General features: G+C 35.7%; 1 protein-coding gene across 1 annotated transcript in view; it reads left to right on the plus strand.

Moving 5' to 3' along the window:
• SCN11A (sodium voltage-gated channel alpha subunit 11) overlaps positions 1–24,230 on the plus strand; it is a 130,893-nt gene that overhangs the window by 34,194 nt on the left and 72,469 nt on the right. Inside the window, exons 12-14 of the mRNA XM_056804223.1 lie at positions 3,272–3,451; positions 13,604–13,966; positions 17,373–17,837. Coding sequence (XP_056660201.1) covers positions 3,272–3,451; positions 13,604–13,966; positions 17,373–17,837 — 1,008 coding nt within the window. The remainder of the gene's footprint in view (positions 1–3,271; positions 3,452–13,603; positions 13,967–17,372; positions 17,838–24,230) is intronic.

Genomic DNA, 24,230 nt, shown 5'->3' on the forward strand with positions numbered 1-24,230 from the left:
GAGAAGTTTAGGAAAGGGCAGAACTGGCCTCAAACTTGGATTTTCTGACTTGAAATCCTCAGGTCATCCCACTATTCTGCATTGCCTTACAAGTCCTGGGAGCCAGCCTCTGAAACCTGGAATGGCACCCCTTTTTATGAGCAAACCAGAAAAAAAGAGAGGGTTACAGCCAGGTTTCAAGCGATGGGCACGGTCAGATCTCAGGGTCCCAGAGGAAAGTGTAAATATTACAAGAAAAGGAGATTTAATACGGAAGGCTATGGAGTCACACAGGGAGCCCCAAGATAAGGTATACCCATTTGTACTCAGCTATAACTGATGAGGAGAATCGACACAATTTTCTTGCCATATAAACTTCAATGGTCTCATATTTCATAATTTTATCAATGTATTTCTTCCACTGAGAATAATCAAGATAACAATGATGACAGTAATAGTAATTATAAGTAACCATAAGAATAAGTGCTTTAAGATTTGCAAAGCACTTTCTAAATGTCATCTCATTGGATTTTCATAATTGCACACTGAGATGGGTGCTATTATTTCCATGAGGATCCTGAGTCACAGAGATGATGTTACATAGTTAGTAGGTGTCTGTGATAGGATTTGAACTCTGGTCCTTCTTGAATCCAAGTCCAAATAACACTGTTTGTGAACTGAATGGGTGCTATTATTTCCATGAGGATCCTGAGTCACAGAGATGATGTTACATAGCTAGTAGGTGTCTGTGATAGGATTTGAACTCTGATCCTTCTTGAATCCAAGTCCAAATAGCACTGTTTGTGAACTGATCTGGACAAGAAGAAGATAAAAACAAAAACATCGTTTGCTAGCTAAACCTTCACTTGTAAGCTTCTCAGGGCTTATCTAGACCAGTCTTTAGAAAACAGACATATAGCCCATGCATGGTCTCTGCTCAAAGTCTTTCCTTAGCGCTGTTGGCATGCCTTTTGAAAAGCCAGAGTCATTGAAACGATCATGAATGGATCCACACTATTTGGAGAGCTGGGTCTGGTTGAGTTCTTCCCTTCCTCATGACTTCAAGCTCTGTTTCTGTTTCTGTGCTTGAATGACTTGATATCAATGACTTGAACAGAGAATTTGTGTTCATCAGATTTGCCGATGACCTGAAGCTGGGAGGGGTTGGGAACTCCTTGGATGATAGTCTGGATCTGAAAAGAGTTTACTAGGGCAGAGTGATGGGTCACACCTAGTAAAACGCAATGTTGTTGCTGTTGTTGGCATCGTCATTATCGTTCAGTTGTTTCCAAATCTTTCTGACACCATTTGGGATTTTCTTGGCAAAGATACTGGAATCCTTTGTCATTTCCTTCTGCTCATTTCATAGGAGAGAAAACTGAGGCAAACAGGGTTAAATGACTTGTCCAGAGTCAAACAGCTAATAAGTGTCTGAGGCCACATTAGAACTCAGGTTTTCCTGACTTCAGCCCATCATACTCTCCACTGTGCCACATAGCTGTCTAAAATGAAATGTAGTGAGTGTAAATGCAAAGTCTTACACGAAAGTTCAAGAAATAAACTTCAGAACTGGAGGAAGGCAATGGAGTGAGGGGTTCCTTAGGCCATATCCCCAAATGCAGCAAAATCACCAAAGGTGGATAGAAAAATGGAAAGAAGTCATTGCAAATTAATTTATTGTTTCCCCCTACTTTTCCCACATCCTGAAACCATGTTGGTAAGGGAATCTCTTGGGTTTTTGCAGATGATTCAATCTTAGGTACTAGGCTTTTTTTTTTTAAAGCTATAGCTCTTTTACAGAATCTTTGGGGTAGGTGGAGAACCTAGTTCCAACTTTGATGGTCTGAGATAATAGAGTGTATTCAGCAAGGGTTGAGAGAGGGATATGGCAGATAGGAGTCTTTAAAGTGGAAAGAAATGGTAATAAGAAATATGTTTGTAGCAAGAATGTTTTTAAAAATTTGGAAGAATTCTTAATAAATAGAATCTGATTTTAGGAAAATGTTAAAAATCAAAGGAAAGAGATACCTCGATGAACAAGTATTTGATAGTAAAGGAGATTAAATCAAAATCACTTTAGGAAAATGAAGGCCCTAAACCAATTTGTAAAGTACCCTAAAGTAGCAACTCCAAGAATTTCCAGAATCACTTGGAAGAATAATCAAGAATTAAGTAAAAATATTTTTTAAAAAAAACAGATATTAGAGTTCTTAAGGAAAAACCCAGCAAGTACAAGACAAGGAAATTAACAGAAATTAGAAATATTCTTTAGAACTATAGACTCTCTGAAAAAAAGATGATGATGATATTAGAACACATAAATTTAGTGACAATAGAAACTGATAGAATAAAATAAAAAGCTGGGATTGGGAAAATTCAAGGTTCCTAAAACATGAATGCTCAAGTTGAAGATTGCATACAAAGAGATAATCTAATGATTATAGTGATATCAGACAAATTTCACGAACATGAAATACTACTCTCAGAAATCAAACCCCACCAAATTGCCTAGTAGTGGAAGCAGAAGACAAAATTAATATCCACAGAATCTACAGAACACCAACTAGAAAACACAAGTTTAATTCACCAAGAAAAATCATAGTCAATATTTAGAACTGATATTTCAAAGAACAGATTTTACAGACCCTGAGGGTGGGGGGCAAAATCTTTACATTCCTTGTAAGCCATAGATTGTGGCATTTTGTTTACTTATCTAACTCAGTTTATTGGATTATTAAGTTCATTCACATTTGAAATTATAAGACATTTCCCTCTAGTTTTTCCAAAATTTTCTGAATCATCATCATCATCATCATTATTATTACAATTTTTTATTATTTTATTTTTATTAAAAAGTGGATTTTGGTCCCCAAAACTGGGATCTTTGGGTTTATCATTGACTGTCCTGCTGAAGTCATTTAGCCCAAGTCTATTCCACTGATCCTCCTTTCTGTCTCTTAGCCAGTACCAAATTGTTTTGGAGGGTATATCCCTTCCTGTTTGTGGTCATAAGTTGGGGGATTGGGTAGGGAAAGATGAATGGAGGAGACCTCAGAAGGGGAAAAGGGGGAAGGGACTTGGGAAAGGGAATTGTATCGCATTTTGTACCTCTGACCATCTACCTTAATAAAGAATACTCCTGTCTTTAGGATTTTGAGGGTACCACATTTACTGTGGCATTTGTTTTGTTCGGTCATGCACTGATTCCAATTGTTTCAAGGCGTTCTTGAGATATGTTCTTCAGAATATAGACTATGCTCATGCCTTCTCTTCTTCTCTTCTCTTTCTGCAGGTTTTTACTGGAATTTTTATAGCAGAAATGTGCCTCAAAATCATTGCCCTGGACCCATACTACTATTTTCTGCGACCCTGGAACATTTTTGACAGCATCATTGTCATTCTAAGTATTGTGGAAATAATAATTTCTGATGTTCTTAAATCAAATCTGTCAATATTGCGTTCCTTAAGGCTGGTAAGGTGCCTCCGTGTTTTATTGTAATAACATTGCTCTGTTGTCTGAACTGAAAAATATTCCTAAACCACTGGGACCCGTGTAAGAGTGGAGCCACTAGACCGTGCTTGTTGGACAGATAGACTGGACTCCATCTTGACGGGTTCTCTCCAAATAATAATCTCTGTGCTTCTTTGTCCCTACCCAGAATTCCACCCAGGGAATATTAGAATTTAGCTCCCATCTTTCAGATGGAGCTCTGTACCTATTGCAAAGCATCACAGACTCGGAGTAAGAAACATTGAAGCTTATTAATGATATACAAATGAAAGAGAATAAGAACACCCATGGCTGCCATTTGCATATTTAAGTTAACAAAGTGCCACCTGATCTCATTTTGATTTTCATAACAACAGATATTATGATCCTTATAATACAATGAGTGAAGCTTGTGGTTCAGGGATATTAAATTATCTGCCCATGCTCACACAACTAAGGGCTGGAGAAAGGATTTGATGCCACGTATTCTGGATTCCCAAATTCAGCATTCTACCCTCTACAACGTAGCTTCAGTCCCTCAACACTAATAACCTGTTGGACATTTCAAACCAGAGTTCTTGTAGTCACCCCTGACTCAATGCATCTAAAACAGGACTCATTATCTTTCCTCCTAAAACCACCCTTTCCTAATTCTCTCACTGATATCAAGGGAGCCGTCATCTTCTCTGGCACCTAGGCTCAACATTTTAGTGTTGGTCTAGATTTTCTTCTTTTATTCTTCCCACAGAGCAGATACATTGCCAAATCATGTTTCTCCATTGGTTGAGTCCATCTGGGACCTGGCATAGCAATCAGATCAATTTTACTAAGAAAAAGGAACATGTTGCACGTGGAGTAAGGAAGACCTAAGTTAAAGCTCATCCCAAACATTTACTAACCTTAGGCAAGATATTTGACTCAGTTTCTTCATCTGTATAAATGGGGATAATAATAGCACTTATGCCATAGTGTTGTGAGAATCAAATGGGATACTATTTGTAAAGTGCTTTGTAAATCTTAAAGCACTATACAAATGTTAGCTATTATTATTAACCTCTCTAACCTCAGTTTCTTTATCTGTAAAATGACATAATTAGACCTGATGACACTAAAAATCCTTTTCATTCTAAATCTATGACCCTAAGGCCCTGTGCCCTTTTTGCATGAATAGATTTATTCTCATATTATAAACATAAAGTTGGCATTTAGGTTACTAATATTTTTCCATTTACCCTTTAAGAGTAGTAATAAATTCCAACCTGTATTCCCAGGTTTTGCATCTTCTCCTTTTTACCCATCTCCATGTTATCTCCATTCTTGACTTTCTCTCTGGTCCTTGGACTCATTCTGGTCCAGCTGCTTTTCTCCTATTGTTTCTCTTTCCTACTTTCTTGGGAACGAGGCCCAGAATGCTATTGTTATAGTCCAAGAGAGGTGAAGATATAATCACTGATGGTGACAAAAGTTTGTTACAAAAGCTTTTACTGAGATTTTCCATTTTTTTTGTCTGTAATCTTTCTTCCATCTTCCTCCTTTGGCACTGTAGCTATTAGTTTAGAAGAGTGATCCATGCCAGCAGGCAGAGCTGTTAACCTCCACATTTGCTTGTCTCATACTTGGGCAAGCACTACTCTTTGCATTTGATTGTGGCCTCTACATTTAAGAAATAATGCCCAGAAAAAATGGAAAGAGGTCATTAAGATGGCAAGTTAAAGCCTGCGAGGAAAAATGAGAAACAAGGTATTTTCCTTAGGGAAGAAAAAGTTGTGTGAGGGCTTGGGAATGATCTCTCCATTTTAAGAATTATTTTTATCCCAAAGTAAGTGTGTTTGACTTGTACTGGTGAATTCAGTAAAATACAAAGCTGGATTCCAAGGAGATGGTGCCTAAAAGATAGAAAAGCAATCAGAAATCAGAGCAGTCAGCAGGCTCTCAAGTTGGGTATCTCCCTTTTTTCATTCCTCTGAAGTTTCCCTATATACCCAATCTTTTGCCAAGTCTTATTGTTTGTATCTTTACAATCTCCTTCATATACAACTCCTTCTCTCCACTTGCAGAGCCGTTATGCTAGTTCAGCCTTTATCATCTCTACATTGGACTATTATAAAAGCTTTCTAATAATCTCCTAGCCTCAAGGATCGAGACTTTGCTCTAATCCAGCCTCCACTCAGCTGTCAAGGTGATGCTTCTAAAGACTGGCAGGGAGAGAAGTGGAGCCAAGATGGTGGAATGGAGACAAGGAAAGCTTGAACCTCTCTGAAAATCCTCTCCAACTAACCTTAAAATAACATTTCAAAATGAATACTGGAGTGACAAAGCCAACAAAGGGATGGAGTGAAGCAACATTCCCATAGAAAACGACTTGGAAGGTAGACGGAGAGGGTCTGGTTCACTGGGGTGAGAGAAGAATATGATTCTCAGCAAGGCCACACAGCCCACAGCAAGCCAACAGCAAGTCCCTCTACCCTACACCTATTGCTCAAGGTTCTGAACCTGGTCCCAAGCCAACTATTGAGACCTTAAAACCCTTCCTAAGCTAATAGAAGAGCACTCCCATGCTCATCCCTTGAAGTTCCAAGCCCTAGTACAAGCTCTATCACAAGATAGTACACAGTGCACTGGGCCAGTGCAAATCTAAGAAGAGGCCTGGAATTCCTGCCCAAACCTTCAGTGAGACCCCAAGTTTCATTGTAGGGAAGTCCACAGTATACCTAGCTGGTGTATTGTCTAAAGTAAGGATCTGAGTCCCTACCCAAGGCTAAGCACAAATCAGTCATTCAGTAAGGTGCCTACCTGGTTCAGGCCCAAGGGGAAGGCCCAGAGCCCTTGCCCAAGTTTGTAGTGAGGACCTGAAGCCCAGCACAAGGCAGTCTATAGTTCACTGTGCCTGTGTCAGTCCAGAATGAGGTCTAGAGTTCGTGCCCAAATCTAAGACAAGGTCCCAAGGCCCATCACAAGGTAATTAGTAGTGAGTGTGACTGGTGCAAGACCAAGGGGAGGTCCAAGCCTGCAGTGAGGACCTGAACCCTAGTGCAAGTTAGTCCCTAGCACACGTATTCTATGTAAGCCCAGAGTAAGGTCTGAAGAAGCCCCTGTACAAGCCAAAGGTCAAGCCCTTGAGCTACCACACAAGCTAGCTCACAGAACTCTGAGCTTGGCAAACCATAAACAGTTCCTGGGGGGGACTGAATTAACAGAGGCAAGGGGTTTTCAGAACTTTAAGCCCACAGACCATCATATCACTTTGGAAGAATTGAGGTAAATAGCAAGGAAAAACTGAAATTTAAAATGTCCCCCTTCCTGGGAGAAGAGTCCACCTTTAAGATAAAAATAAAAGTTCAGAAAAAGCCTTGGAAAATGGGCAAATAGAAAAAGAAACAAAAAATAAAACACCAACAATAGAATATTATTTTGGATACAAAGAAGAATGAGGCACAGATTCAGAAGAAGACAGTGAAATCAAAGAATCTACATGCAAAACTTCAAAGAAAGATGTGAATTGATTTTGGGCTTTGGAAGAGCTCAAAAAGGATTTTAAAAATCAAATAAAAGGCAGAGGAAAAATGAGGAAGAGAAATGAAAGCAATGCAAAGCAGAATTAAATAGAAAGAAGAGATACAAAAATATAATAAAGAAAAGTGTTTCCTAAAAACTAGAATTGTCCAAAAGGAAAAGGAAATTCAAAACCTCATGGAAAAAAATAATTCCTTAAAAATTAGAATTGAGCAAACAGAAGCTTACAACTTTATGAGACATCAAGAAACAGTAAAACAAAATCAAAAGAATGAAAGAAATAAAAAGAAAACATGAAATATGTAATTGAAAAAAAAACTGACTTGGAAAAACATCCAGGAGAAGCACTTTAAGAATTATTGAACTACTGGAAAGCAATGATAAAAAAGTAGATATTATAAGAAATTATCAAACTGCCCTGATATTCTTGAGCAAGAAGGTAAAGTCAAAATGGAAAGAATCCACCAATCACCTCCTGCAATAAATCCCCAAATGACAACTCCCAGGAATGTTATAACAAAGTTCAAGAGCTCCCAGGACAAGGTAAAAATACTGCAAGCAGCTAAACAGAAACAATTCAAATGTCATGGAGCCATAGTCAGGATTACATAAGATTAGCAGCTTCTATGTTAAAGGATTGGAAGATTTGGAATATGATATTCCAGAAGGCAAAGAAACTAGGTTTATAATCCAGAATCACCTATCCAGCAAAACTATCTTACCCTATAGAGAAGCAAGAAGAAAATAAGATAAGGGGCAGGGGTGTAATAGAAAGGATGGGGAAGTGGGAATGCTGATTAAAATCAAAACACCTATAAGGAGAGACAGAGTGAAAGGAAGGAGAAAGAGCAGGATCAAAAGGGAGAAATAACATGAATGGGAATACAGAGTTGATAGTTATAACTCTGAATGTAAATAAGATGAATTCATACATGAAACTGAAGCAGATAGTAGAGTAGATTAAAACCCAGAATCCTATGATATGTTGTTCACAAGAAGCATTTATAAGGCAGGGAGAAACATACATGGAGTAAAAGTAATGGGTTAGAGCAGAATTTATTGTGCTTTAGCTAAAGTAAAAAAAAAAGCAGAAGTAGCAAGCTCAGGCAAAGCTAAAGCAAACATACATCTAATTAAAAGTTAAAGAGGGAAAGGAAGTCTTAATAAAAGGTACCACAGACAATGAAGTAATATCAATACTAAATATATATGTACCAAATTGTATAGCCTCCCATTTTTAAAGGAGAATAAAATGATCAAGATGAAATAGACAGTAAAACTATACTACTGGAGTACCTCAACTTTCCCCCTCTCGGATCTAGATAAATCAAACCAAAAAAATAAGAAAGAAGTGAATGAAAATTTTTAGAAAAGTTAGAACTAACATATTTGGAGAAAATTGAATGGGAATAGAAAGGAATATACACTCTTTTCAGTAGTGCATAGTACCTACATAAAAAATTGATCAAATATTAGTGCATAAAAATCACACCCAAATTCAGAAAAGCAGAAATAATAAATGCATCATTTTTGGATCATAATGTAACAAAAAATTTAATCAGTAAGGGTTCATGACAAGAGAAATTAAAAGCTAATTAGAAGCTAAATAATATAATTCTAAAAAATGGGTGAGTCAAAGAACAAAGCATAGAAACAATCAATAATTTCAATAAAGAGAATAACAATGAGGAGACAACATATCAACATTTATTGTATACAGCCAAATCAATACTTAGGAAGAAATTATATTTCTAAATGCTTTCATCGATAAGATAGAGAAAAAGCAGATCAATGAATTCGGCATGCAACTAAAAAATCTAGAAAAAGAACAAATTAAAAATCTTCAACTAAAGACTAAATTGGAAAACCTGAAAAATCAAATGAGAAATTAATAAAATTGAAAGTAAAATAACTTTTTTAAAATAAATAAGACCAGGAGTTGGTTTAAAAAACACAAAGAAATTAAATAGATAGCATTGGTTAATTTGATTAAAAAAGAAAAAAGAAAAAAATTAAATTACCAGTATGAAAAATGAAAAGGGTGAATCACTACCAATGAAGAAGAAATTAAAGCAATAGTTAAGAACTATTTTGCTGAATTACATGTCAATAAATCTGACAATGTAAGTGAAATGTATGAATATTTTCAAAAATATAAATTGTCCAGATTTACAAAAGAAGAAATAGAATATTTAAATAATTTCATTTCAAAAAAATTGAATAAGTCGTCAATGAACTCTTTTAGAAAATGTCTTTAGGACCAGATGGATTCACAAGTGAATTCCATCAAACATTTTAAAAATAATTAATCCCAATACTATATAAACTATTTAGGGAAATAGGCAAAGGAGCCCTATCAAATTCTTTTTATGACACAAATATGGTGTGGATAGCTAAGCCTAAAACAGAGAAAGTTACAGGACAATTTTCTTAATGAATACTGATGTAAAAAATTTTAAATCAAACACTAGCAAAGAGACTACAGCAATATATCACAAGCATCATTCACTATGACCAGGTTGAATTTCTAACCAGGAATTATTTATACCAGGAATAGTATAATATAAGGAAAACTATCAGCATAATTGACCATATCAATAGCAAAACTAACAAAATTTCAATACTATCTCAAAAGGCAGAAAAAATCTTTGGCAAAATACAACACCTATTCATATTAGAAAACACTAGAAAGCATCAGAATAAATAGCCATTCCTTAAAACAATAAGTAATTTCTATCTAAAACCACCATCAAACATTATCTGCAAAGGGGATAAGTTAGAAGCCCTCCTAATAAGATCAAGGGTGAAGCAAGAATGCCCATTATTACTATTATTTAATAATGTACTAGAAATAGTAGTTATAGCAGTAAGAGAAGAAAAAGAAATTGAAGGAATTAAAGTAGGCAATGTGTAAGAAATGATGAATAGGATGATTTCAGAAAAGGCCAGGAAGACCTACTTGAACTGATACAGAGTGAAATAAGCAGGATCAGGAGAACATTGAACACAGTAACAGTAATATTGTATGATCAACCGTGAAAGACTTGGGTACTCTGAGCAATACAATGACCTGGGACAATTTTGAAGGATGCTAGCCATCTTCAGAGAAAGAACTATTCGATTCAGAATGCAAATCAAAGCATAATATTTTTCACATGAGTTTATTTGTGTTTTTATTTGGGGATTTTGATTTTATGTAAATATTCTTTTATAATAATGAATAACATGGAAATATGTTTTTCATCCTCAGATCAAGAGACAATTTGAATATTATAATTTCAGAACATGTATGTGAAAAATTGTTATTACATGTAATTGGGGAGAAATATCTTTTTTCAAAGTAGGCAATGAGGAAACTAAACTATCATTCTTCGCAATTGATATGGTATACTTCGAGAATCCTAGAGAATCAACTAAAAAACTAGTTGAAATAATAACTGTAGGAAAGTTGAAGGATACAAAAGAAACCCATATAAATCGTTAGCATGTCCACATATTAACAACAAAGTCTAATAGTATAGATAAAAATATGCATTCCATTTAAAATAACTCTAGACACTTTAAAATATCTGAGAATGTACTTGCCAAGAAAAGCATAGGAATTATGAACACAATTTTAACACAAATAAAGTCAGATATAAACAATTGGAAAAATATTAGTTGTTCATGGTTAGGCCAAACAAATATAGTAAAATTTATAATTCTACTAAATTAATTTACTTATTTAGTGCCATACTAATCAAACTACCAAAATATTAGTATATAGAACTAGAAAAAAATAGAAAAAAATTCATTTGGAAGAACAAAAGGTTTAGAATATCAAGGGGATAGATGGGAAAAATGTGAAGGAACAAAACCTACCTGTACCAAATCTCAAACTATACTATTAAGCAGTGATCATCAAAATATTCTGGTACTAGATAAAAAATAAAATGGCAGATCAATGGAATAGATTAGATACCTAATATACAGGGGTAAATGATCTTAGCAGTCTAGTGCTTGATAAAACTAAAGACCCTAGCTATGGGGATAAGATCTCACTATTTGACAAAAATTGCTGGAAAAACTGGAAAACAGTTAAGGCAGAAACTAGGTGTAGACCACCTTACACCCTATATATCAAGATAAGGACAAAATGGATATATGATTTAGACATAAAGGTTAACACTATAAGCAAATTAGAGGAATATAGCTTGTCAGTTTTATGGAAAAGAAAAGAATTTATGACTGAACAAGAGATAGAGAGCATTACAAGATGTGGAATGAGTAAACAAAATTTAAAAAGGTTTTGTACAAACAAAACCATTATAACCAAGATTATAAGGAAACAACAAACTTGGAAAAAATTTATAACAACTTTCTCGGATAAAGGTCACATTTTTTTAAATCTATAAAGAACTAAGTCAAATTTATAAGAATCCAAGCCATTCCCCAAATGACAAATGGTCAAAGGATATGAACAAGCAATTTTCAGATAAAAAGCCCATATTAGAAAATATTCAAAATCCCTCTTGATTAGAAAAATGCAAATTAAAACAATGCTGAGGTACCACCTCACACATATCAGATTGGTTGATATGACAGTAAAGGAAAATGATAAATATTGGAGATGGGGCAAAACCGGGACACTAATGAATTGTTGGTGGAGTTTTGAACTGATCCAACCGTTCTGGAGGGCAATTTGGAATTATGCCAAAAGGACTAAAAAATTGAGCTTATTCTTTGATCCTGTAATATCACTATGAGTTCTGTTTCCTAGAGAACATGAAAAGCGAGAAAGGACCTACTTGTACAAAAATATTTAGAGCTGCTCTTTTTGTGGTGACAAATTGGAAATTGAGGCAATGTCCATCCATTGGGGAATGGCTGAACAAATTGTGGTATATGATGGTGATGGAATACTATTGTGCTGTAAAAAATGATGAGCAGGATGATTTCAGAAAAAGCTGGCTAAAGACCTTTGTGGACTTTTGCAGAGTGAAATAAGCAGAACCAAGAGAACATTGTACACAGTAATTGCAATGTTGTATGATAATTAATTGTGATAGTCTTAGTTACTCTCACCAAAGCAAAGATCTGGGATAATTCTGAAAGACATGATGGGAAACGCTATCCACCTCCAGAGAAAGAACTGCTGAAATCAAAATGCAGATCAAAATATACTGTTTTTCACATTAGTTTGTTTGTGTTTCTATTTGGGGGTTTTAAATCAATATTCTCTTATAACAAATGAACAATATGGAAGTATATTTTGCATAATTAGACATGTATAACCCAGATCAAATTGCTTACCATTTCCAGTATGGAGGAAGGAAGGGAGAGAGGGAGACAATTTGAATCTTAGAATTTCAGAAAACATATCTTGAAAATGATCACATGTAATTGGGAAAATATAATATCTTAAAAAAATAAAAATTGGTATGACTATGTCATGCTTCCTTTCCCTTTCTCCCTCCTCTTTGATCTCAGTGACCCAAATTCCTTGTTACATTTAGGATCAAATAGAAAGTCCTTTGTTTGACTTTTATGACCCTTCTTACTTATCTAGACTTTTTATACATTATAAGATCTCCTCCACGCTCTGTAATTCAGCAACAATAGTCTACTTGCCTTTCCTAGTTCATAATATTTCATTTCCCATTTCCAAGCCTTTGTCCTTATTTTTCCTTCTGTCTAACATTTTTTGTCCACTTGCTTCTGTCTCTTAGTTTCTGATTTCTTTTAAAACTCAGCTCAAAGTTCACCTTCTGCAGGAGGCCTTTCTTGCTTTCCTGGGTTACCTGGGCTTTTCTTTCTGAGATTACCATTTACCATTCATCTACTCTGTATGCGTTTTGTTATGCCCCTAGTTATTTACATATTGTCTCCACCAAAAGAATGTTAACCCCTTGATAGTATTATTCAGTTTCAGTCATGTCCGGCTTGGCTCTTTGTGATCCCATTTGGGGTTTCCTTGACAGAGATACTGAAGTGGTTTACCATTTCCTTCTCTAGCTCATTTGACAGATGAGGAAACTGAGGTAAATAGGTTTAAGTGACTTGCCCAAGGTCTCATAGTTAAGTGTCAGAGGCCAGATCTGAACTCAGATAAGTCTTCTTGACTCTAGGTCTGGAGCTCTGTGCACTATGGTGCCACCTAGTTGACTTTCTTGACTGTAGGGACTGTATTTTGGACCTTTGTATTCAAGACTTTATGCAGTGCCTGGCACACAGTAAGCACTTCAGTGCTTATTGAATCACTAATTACCTTTGCATATATTATGTCACTTGATTCTCATAGCAACCCTGTGAGATAGGCGTTACTATTATCCTCATTCTAAACATGAGAAAACTAAGGCTCAGAAAAATTAAAGAACTTACTCAAGGCCACAGAGCTCGTGAGTGATAGGAGGAGAATTCAAACTCAGGTCTTCCTGACTCGGAGTCCAACTCTGCATCCTATGCCGTACTACATTTCATTTATTTACCTTATGTGCTTGGCAAACCGGCAAGCTTTGGGGAGGGAAATGGCTTTAGATGCATTTTGTGCTCTGTAACTCAATGCATTCCAGCTCTAACTACACAATCATGGAATTAATTCTTCTTTATTTGTCTTTTGTTTTGTTTTCATGTTGTTTCCAGCTGAGAGTTTTCAAGTTAGCCAAATCCTGGCCAACGCTAAATACTCTCATTAAGATCATCGGTCATTCAGTCGGTGCCCTGGGTAACCTCACGCTGGTCCTGGCCATCATCGTCTTCATCTTCTCAGTTGTTGGCGTGCAGCTTTTTGGGAATTCCTTCAATGGAACACTCCCACAGAATGGTTCTTCCCAAGTTCCAAAGTGTCGGCGTTGGCACATGGGAGACTTCTTCCACTCCTTCTTGGTTGTATTCCGGATTCTCTGTGGTGAATGGATTGACAACATGTGGGAGTGTATGCAGAACTCTTCCCATGTGCTGTGCATTCTAGTCTTCTTGCTGATCTTGGTGATTGGGAACTTGGTGGTAAGTTTATTCAGGTTTTCTCTCTACTATTAAGTGAACAAATGAATTTATTTTTCACTCAGGTTTCAGCATTGGACAACTGATAACTGAAATGTTTTGGGACTTTAGAACTTGCACAATTAATTAATCAAGTTACCCTACTCCATTTGAAGTAAGTGATAGCCTTCTCCCTTAATCAGCTTAGAAGCAATCAGTTATCGGTTTAGTAAGTATGAAAAAGTCCTGGATAAAATGGAGTGATGTTTTCCAGAAAGGCTGTTCAGACTGACTGAGGAAACTTGGTTGTGCCCTGTAGGGCTTATGTGGCATGAAAGAGAATTCAGGAGAGATGGTAGCAAGTGGCAAGGAGAAAGAATTCCAGATAAACTTCCTAGAAAGAGTTGATTGGAAAGAAGGAACCAAATCTTAGGGCTTGAACTTGCCAGCACCCCCTCCTTGCCCACCCCTAGCTCCTTTTTACTGTAGAAGGACCTCAAGAACTTCAGACATCTCGAGAACTTTACCTTTCCATCAGTAGTTCACTAGCAGTGTTCCTGGACAAATGAATGATACTTTATGCATCAGGAGCTAAGGGCAGATTAGCCATAGGTTCATCGTTCTCCCAGGAGCCTCAAAGAAAAGACTATTCCATTCCTAAAAGGAACATCTTGTAGACTCTAGCAAAAGACCTTCTAAGAGCTGTGAATTACCTATTTGCCCCAAGAGCTCTCTAAGCTTGAGCTCACTCTCCTCAGGATTATGCACATATTAATGGGAGAATGTGGATCAGACCTTTTGGGAATTTTTTTTAACCAATTATTCCATTTGTAAGATGTCATTTTTTAACAGGCTAAATTAAATCTGATTGACTAATTGATAATCACTAAAAAGGAAGTATGTAGAAGTATGGAAATGGCTGAACTATAGCACTATAAAAGGCACATTTTTATAGATAAAGAAACTGAGGCAAACAGAGATGAAGTGACTTGACCTGGGTCATACAACTATGAAGAATCTTTGGGTATTCTGTAAGGATTTGAGCTCAGGCTTTCCTAACACTAAGTCTAGCACTCTATCCACTGTACCAGCTAGCTTCCTAGAAACACCTCAGAAGCATTTGATACAAATATTATTCCCCAATTGACTACCGTCTGCCTTATCCTAGTTGTATTAATTTTGTGCATGTATAAGATTGTCAATTTCATATCGTTGAAATGACCCATTTTTATCTTTTTGATCATCTCTGTCTCTTACTTGATTGAGAACAAATTAGTTTTAAATATCTACGGTACCTGATTTCGTTCTCTTAGATATAATTTATTATATGGCCAATAATATTTAGGTCACATATCCAGTTTGAGCTTATTGTGGTATGTTGTGTCATATGATGGTATTGGTCCAAATCTAATTTCTGCCAAACTCTTCTAGTTTCCCACCAGTTTTTGTAAGATAGAGACATCTTCCTTTAGATGAGGGTTCCTGTATTTATCCAACACTGCTTTATGTGTTTATTGTTTTCTGGTTTATTCTTATCTAGTCTCCCTATCTGTATTTTAACAGCAAATATTTTGAATGGTTACTGCTTTATAGTATAACTTGAGGCAAAAATTTTCCTTCATTCCCACTTTTTAAATTATTTCCCTTGTGATTCTAAATCATTTTACACCTCCAGATAAATTGTATTATTATTATTATTAAATTTTTTTTTTCAGTCTTAGAGTCAACTCTTAAGGTCGAAGACAGAAGAGTAGTGAAAGGCTAGGCAATTGGGGTTAAATGACTTGCTCAGGTTCACACAGCTAAGAAGTATATGAGGCTAGATTTGAACCCAGGACCTCTCATCTCAATGCCTGGATCTCTATCCACTGAGTCACCTAGCTACTCCTGAATTATATTGTTATTTGTATTGAATTATTATTATCATAACAATAGAAAATATATCCTTTTTTCTTGATACATCATTAAATCTGTAAATTGATTTTGGTGGTATGATTTTTATTTATTGGCAAAGCCTAGTCCTGGTCTTTGAACCTCCCTCCAGGTATTTAAGTTCTTTATTTAAAAAGCATTTTCTAACTGTGTCTGTACTGCTGCTGAGCGTAGCTTTTGGTAGATTTACTATCTATATGGAAATGTAGGGGTTTGTGGGCTTATTTTGTTTGAAAGCTATTATTGCCATTTATTTGCTGATTATGAAATTTTCTAAGCAAACCATCCACTATTCAATACTAAATAGGGATAGTTTTGTCTCTTCTTTGTCAATCTTTATTTATTAATATTTATTACTTCCTCTTTGTGACCCCATTTGGGGGTTTTCTTGGCAAAGATATTCAAGTGACTTGCCATTTCCTCTAGCTCATTTTACAGATGAAAAAACTGAGGTAGACAGGGTGAGTGAAGTGACTTGTCCAGGGTTACACAGATAGTAAGTATCTAAGTCTGGATAATGGAGTCTGGTCTTCTTGACTCCAGGCCCAACCGTCCATCCACTGCCCCTCACTATTCATTTCATCATTTATTATGGCATCATTTATTCTAAATTACATGAATATGCCATAATTTGATTAGAGCCTAATTTTTTTGCCGTCACAAAAAGAACTACTACAAAATATTTTTCCACATAGGAATCCTTTTCTCTTTGATCTCTTTGAAATATAGCCTGCCTTGAACTTCTTTCTCAGCTCGTATCACTCTAGAATTGCTATTCAATAATGATGCTGGCCCTTTTTGTTTTATTTTTATCGTGATTTGGGTATTAGGATGATCTTTTTCCCAAAGAAAGAGTTGGATGGAATGCTTCCTTTCTCAGTTTTTGAGAATCATTTGTGTAGTGTTGATAATCTTCTTTTAAATTTGATTGAATTTTCCAGTAAATCTCTCCAGACCAAGGCGCAGGAGAAAAGAAGATCAAAAGTTTTCTATTTCTTTGTTTAATAGACTAATAGTAGGATATAGCAAATACAGTGGGGTTTGTCTATACCTGCAGATATATCTTGGCCAGTAAGGAAATTGATGAAGCCTCCTGCTTTTCGTTGGATGACACACAAGAAACATTATTCATGGACTGGTAGAAAGACCACTGCTCCCAGAGTTAGGAGGCCTGGCTTCCAGGTTTCCCTCTATTGTTTCCTGTGGGACCTCTCTAAGCTTCTGCTTTCTCATCTCTTTGATGTGGGGCTTAGACAAATTGGCCTAATTTAGCCTAATTTTTGTGGTGACACTGCTTCCTTTCTCTGATGATAGAAATAGAAATATTTTTAGAGAAAAGAAAGAGTGTTCACTAAAAGATGAAGAGCCATCTGTTTGCTATTTTTGTGACGCTTGGGCAAGATGGCCACAGAAAACCCTTCAATGGTCAATTGTCTACTGTTGTTCCTCAAATGTATGGAATCCCATTCAGGTGACCTTTCTTTCTATTAATTCTCAGGTACTCAATCTCTTCATTGCCCTCTTGCTCAACTCTTTCAGTTCTGAGGAAAAAGAAGGGAATGGGCCTGGAGAGATGAGGAAGACCAAGCTGCAGCTTGCTTTTGATCGCTTTCGCCGGGCATTTTATTATGTGAAACATGCCATTGGTCACTTTTGTAGCCGTTCTTTCAGGAAGCAAAGGTCTAGAAAGCTAAAAGATGTGTCCAAGAAATGTAAAGTTCAGGATAAAGACATCATTCCACTGGAATCAGGAATAAACCAAGAGCAAAGAAACCAGGAAAAAATTTGTTCTCAGGACCAGGACAGTTCCTTTGGGTTCACAGGCTTGGGCTCTTTACAGGAGAATTTGAACACCTGGTATGCTCCATTTATTAAAGCTCCCCTTGCTGAAGAAGAAGAAGATCAGGAGTTTATGGTTGAAGATGAGCTTCAGAATGTCATGGAAACAGAATTTTATAAACAGGTATAAAAGCTTGAATTTGGTATATTTGAGAATAAAAATTAATCCTTTTTGTTGTTGATTGAAACATTTTAAATCTAATTTTGTTTTTCAATTAATAGAATTTTCTTTCCCTCCAACCCCCCCAATTCAAAAGAAAGAAAAAAGAAAAAAAATTCTCATAACAAATCTTTGCATTATTCATGATTAAAAATGTAAATCTCCATCTTGAGTCCATTGCCTCTCTATCATGAGTTACATAGCACAGATCATTAGCCCTCTGCCATCATGGTTGGTCATCCCATTGATCACAAACCTTGAGTGAAGAGTCATGTCTTAACCATGTGTCCAGCTCTTTGTTGGACCCTGTGGGGGTGAGAAGAAAAGAGTAATTTTTCCTCCACATTAAGCTCGTGATTCATTTATCATACACAGTACACCCATGAAGTCTGATATTTTGGTAATGCCACCTAATATACAAGATTGAGGAATCTCAGAATCTTAGAATTTGAAGAGGTTTAGGTATTCTAGTCCAAAGCATACTTGAAACTTTCTTACAACATGGGTAACATGTGACATTTGATGTCACCTTTTTATCTTTTTGTTGGATGTTGGTGACAATGGTCACTACCAAAAAATCCCAAAGAAAACACATTTTACCCTAGAAGCTTCTTATTCAACATACTCTTGGTACGTCCCCAATTTAATAATAAGGAATTATGTTAGGGATTATGCAAGAAATGAATTTCCACACTAGATATAAACTCTATGCACGACTCTGGGCAAATCATCTCACCCTTTATGTCCCAGGCCACTCTTTTAGATTAGAAATCCTAGAAAGGGAACTTATCTGTCCTGGTAAAAGTCATAGATCCTTAGTTACATACTAATAGTAAGTTTAAAAGATCATTGATCTAAAATACATATGTATCTAGCACACACATGTGTTCATTTCTGTGACTGGGCATACATACACAGAGTCTAGATGGATTTACCTGGAAGTGATGCCCTGACTTACCTCCCAGAGAATCCTCTTTGCTTTGGGTCCTTTTCCATAGAAAAACTGCTTTTGGTGTTACTCATGACATTTTGGTGTTATACTGATACTAATTCCTCTTAGACTACTGTGGGACCATTGTTGTTGGTGCTTTAAAATAAAAAAAAAGTTTTTACCCACTTGTATGCAAAAATAATTTTTGGCATCTGTTTTCTAAAAGTTGAAACCCATGATCTCTCCATCCCTTCTTCTCCTCTCCTCTTCCTGAGATGGCAAGCAATTTGCTATTAGTTATACATATGCTATTATACAAAACACATTTCCATATTTGTCAAGTTGTGGATGAAGACATAAGAAACATGAATAAAAGAAAGCGAATGGTCGACTTTGATTTTCATTGACTCGATCTATCCACCTTTTTCTGGAGGTGGATAGCGTTTTTCATCCTAAATCCTTTCGAATTGTCTTAGATCATTGTATTACTGAGAATAGCTAAATTCTTCACAATTGTTCATTGTATTGGATTGCCGTTACTATGTTTAATATTCTCCTGGTTCTACTCACTTCACTCTGCATCAGTTCATATAGATCTTTCCAGGTTTTTCTGAAATCTTCTGGCTCATCATTTCTTATAGCACAATAGGATTCCATTACAGTCACATTCCAGAATTTGTTCAGTCATTCCCCAATTGATGGGCACCCCCTCAGTTTCCAATTCTTTGCCACTACAAAAGGAGCTACTATAAAATTACATCTTTATAGGATACAGAACCAGTAGTGGTATTGCTCTATAAAAGAGTATGAACAGTTTTTTAGCCTTTTGGGCGTAGTTCCAAATTGCCCTCAAGAATAGTTAGATCAGTTCCCAAATCCACCAACAATGTCTTAGTGTCCCAGTTTCCCCACATCCCCTCCAACATTTATCATTTTTCTTTAAGTCATGTTAGCCAATGAGTTAGATATGAGGTGGTACCTCAGAGTTGTTTTAATTTGCATTTCAGCAATCAAAAATAATTTAGAACATTTTTTCCATGACTATAGATAGCTCTGATTTCTTCATCTGAAAACTGCCTCTTTATCTTTATATTCTTTGACTATTTGTTAGTTGGAGAATGATTCTTATTATATTTGACTTTGTATGTATTTGATAAATGAAGCCTTTGCCAGAAACACTTACTGTAAAAAAAAAAATCCCCATCCCCTGTCCCAATTTTCTATTTTTCATTTGGTCTAGTTTCCACTAGTTTTGTTTGTGCAAAACCTTTTAAATTTAACGTAGTCAAAATTATGCATTTTATATCTTGTAATACTCGATTGTTTGGCCTAAATTTCTCCCCTATCTGTAGATCTGTCAGGTAAATTATTCCATACTTCTCTAATTTGCTTTTGGTAGTAGTCTTTATGCCTAAGTCAAATATCCATTTTGACCTTGTCTTGGTATATGGTATGAGATGCTGGTCTAGATCTAGTTTTTGCTGTTTTTGTCAGATGGTGAGATGTCTCTATGGATTTATCAAATGCTAGATTACTAAGGTCATTCTCTGCTGTGTATTGCATACCTAATCTATTCCATTGGTTTATCACTATGTATCTTAGCCTGTACCAGATTGTTTTGATGATTACCGTATTACATTAGCAAGTTGATACTGCTGGGCCCCCTTCCTTTGCATTCCCTCCCCCCCCCATTAATTTCCTTAATATTCTTGAGCTTTTGTTCTTCCAGATTAATTTTATTATTTTTTCTAGCTCTATGGAATAATTTTTGGTAATTTGGTAAAACAGGTATATAGTTTAGGTAAAATTGTCATTTTTGTCATATTGGCTTAGCCTAACTATGAAAATGTGCTTTTTTCCCCTTTTAAACCTGTCTGAGAATAGATATGAAGTTCTAAGGCAGAAGAGCAGTAAGGGGTAGGCAACTGGGGTTAAGTATCTTGCCCAGGATCAGAGAGCTAGAAAGTGTCTAAAGCCAAATTTGAACCCAGGCCCTCTCAACTCCAGGCCTGACTCTATATTCACTTAGCCCCCTAGTGTCTTATAATTCATTTTTCTAGTTGTTTGGATCTGACTTTATTGTGTAAAAAGTGGTTTGTAATTGTGTTCTAATAATTCCTGGGTTGGTTTTGACAGGTAGACTCTGCCCCCCCTCCAAGGCATTTTATATTGTCTACAGTTATTTTGAATGGAATTTCTCATTATATCTCTTAATGCAGGTCTTTACATATAATATATAATATAGGTAATATATAGAAATACTGATGATTTATGTGGGTTAATTATATATACTACAACTTTGCTAAAGTCGTTAATTATTTCAGCTTGTTTTTTAGTTGATTCTCTAGGATTCTCCAAGTATATCGTCATATTGTATTCAAAGAGTAATAGTTTAGGTTCTTTGTTATCTATTCTAATTTCTTCTTCTCTTATTGCTATAACTAGAATTTCTAGTACAATATTGAATAGCAGTGGTGATAATGGGCATCCTGGTTTCGTTCGCTCTTGTTATTATGGGGAAAGCTTCTAGGTTATCTCCATTTTAAATAGTGCTTGCTGATGGGTTTAGATAGACGATTCTTATCAATTTGAGGAATATTCCACTTATTCCAATGTTCTTTAGGGCTTTTAAAAATAGGAATGGGGGCTCTATTTCATCAAAACCTATTTATCCATCTTTTGAAATAATCACATGATTTCTCATGGTTTTGTTATTGATTTGGTCAATTATGCTGATTGCTTTCCTAATATTGAACCAGTCCTCTATTCCTGGTATAAATCCCACCTGCTCTTAGTGAATGATCCTTGTGATCCCCTTGCTAGTGTTGCACCAGTACTCAATAAGGAAATTCATCTATAATTTTCTTTCTCTGGTTTTGCTCTTCCTGATTTAGGTATCAGTACCATATTTGTGTAACAAAATGAATTTAGTAGGACTCCTTTTTGTTTTTTGTGCCTATTTTCTGAAATAGTTTATACAGCATTGGTATTGTTATTTAAATGTTTGGAAGAATTCACTTGTGAGTCCATCTGGCCCTGGGGATTTTTTCTTAGGGAGTTCATTAATTACTTGTTCAATTTCTTTTTATGAGATAGAATATTTAGTATTTTTTATTTATAATAATAATATATATTTGTATATATAATAATTTATAATAATAAATAATAATAATTTAGTATTCTGCTTCCTTTTCTGTTAATCTGGACAATTTATATTTTTATAAATATTGATCCTTTTCACTTGATCAGATTTATTGGCATATAATTCAGCAAAATAGCTCCTAAGGATTGCTTTAATTTCTTCTTCATTGGTGATGAATTTTCCCTTTTAATTTTTGATAACAGTAATTTGGTTTTCTTTTTTCTTTTTAAAAATCAGATTAAGCAATGGTTTATCTACTTTATTGTTTTTCCTCATAAAACTAGCTTCTTGTCTGATTTATTAGTTTGATATTTTTCTTGCTTTCAATTTTATTGATCTCTCCTTTGATTTTCATGATTTCAAATTTGGTGTTTAATTGGATTACTCTCCCATCTTCTGCCAGGGAGATAGTTCTTTCCTGTGGTCCTTCTACATTATTTTGTTCTGGAATATTGTTTCACTCTGTCTTTTGTGGGCTCTGCTGCTCCAGAATTCATTTTGAGGCATTTTTTGCAAGTGTGGTTGTTTAGAGGTAGGTTTGGATGAGCTTGGAGTATTTCTTCCTTACTCTGGCATCTTGGTTTCTGGAAGTGTAAGTAAATATTTTTTATTCATGCCCTTTATCTTCACATTATAATTATTTTATTCTTCTCCTACCCTTCTAACTTGAATTTTTCTTTGTAGAAAAGGACAATAATTAAGCAAAACCATCCCTTGTTTCAACTGCATCTGAAAATGTATATAAATTTTTGTCCTAGCACCCACTCTCCATCACCTTCGCACGCATTCCTGCCAATGAGGGGGCAGTTATGTCTCATTTCCTGTTCTCTGCAGACTCTCTCAATGGTTTGCCACTTATTCAGAGATGGATTTACTCTGAGTGATAGTCTTTGTGTATATTATTCTTTTGGTTTGATTATTTCACTCTCTCTCAGTTGATACAGATATTTCCAGATTTCTCATTAATTATTTTTTATCAAATAATAATATCCCATTATATTTCTATATCATAATCCTTTCAGCTTTCCCCTGTTGATGAAAGCTCAGCTTATTTTAAGTTTTTTCCTACCATAAATATTCTAGCATATATTGGACTTTGGTCCCTGTGTTCGACTTCCTTGGGGAGTATATGCTATATAGTGTGAACCCTGGGTAAAGGTTATATGACTAGCTTAGGCACTTTTCTTGCATAATTGCAAATTGATGTCTAAAATGGTCCAGTTCCATTAAAAATACATCAATGTGCCTGCCTTCCCATGGTCTCTTTGACACTGAGGGTTCCTCTTTTTGTCATCTTTTCCAGTTCCAGAGTGTGGGACTCAACCTCAAAGCAGCATTCTAAACTTTTTGTTGCTGTTCAGTCATGTCTGACTCTTAGTTTTCAATTTACGTTTCTCCTACTATTTGTGATCTGGAGGGGAGTGTGAGTGTAAAATTTGGAGACCAAGGAAATGAAGCAGTGGGCTATCAAGTTATACCAAGGGAGAACTGATCATAGAGGTTTTAGCAGAGGAGCTTAGCAATGAGGAATAAATACCCATAAATAGGTAAACAAAAACAAGATTGAAAATTTCAACCAGGATAGAGAACAGCGGAAATTCTGCATGGCTTGCATAGAGAACAAGGCAATGGGCAATGTTTCTTTTCTGTTGTAATACGGTTAGATGAATTTAGAACTGGGTGGATGTCTGAACTCAAAGAGTGGGCATTAATGGTTCCATGTGACTTGGCAGGAGGCCTCCAGGGGAGTGTCCCAGGGAGATTTTTTTGGAAATCAATGACTTGAGTAAAAGCATAGATAGTATACTTGTCAAATTTGCATGTGACTAAAATCAGAGAGAGATAACTAACAGAGAAGATTAAAAGGTGAAGATCCCAAAAGACCTTGGCAGGAGAGAACCTTGAGATAAATTTAATAAGATGAAATAGGGATAACTGTAAATGTCTAGATTTAGATTTTATATAATTAGAATTTGCTCCCCACGGCTCTCTTTCCCAACATCCCATTTACTAACTATTTAATAATCATTTACTAATGTAAATGGGATGCTAGGAAAGAGAGTCGTGGGGAGAAAATTCTAATTAAACAATTCAAAAATCAACGTCACAAATATAAGGCAAAAGAAGGCCTAGTCAGTAATTTGTATAAAAAAAATATGTAAACTAAATATGAATTAATAGAGTGATGTAGCAGCCAAAAAAGCTAATGTGATCTTGACCTACATTTAGAGAAGGATGACTTCCAGGGCAGTTAGATGGTACAGTGGATTGTGCACCAGGCCTG

This window comes from Monodelphis domestica, chromosome 7, assembly GCF_027887165.1.
Source record: "Monodelphis domestica isolate mMonDom1 chromosome 7, mMonDom1.pri, whole genome shotgun sequence".
In the NCBI taxonomy this organism is placed as follows: Eukaryota; Metazoa; Chordata; class Mammalia; order Didelphimorphia; family Didelphidae; genus Monodelphis; species Monodelphis domestica.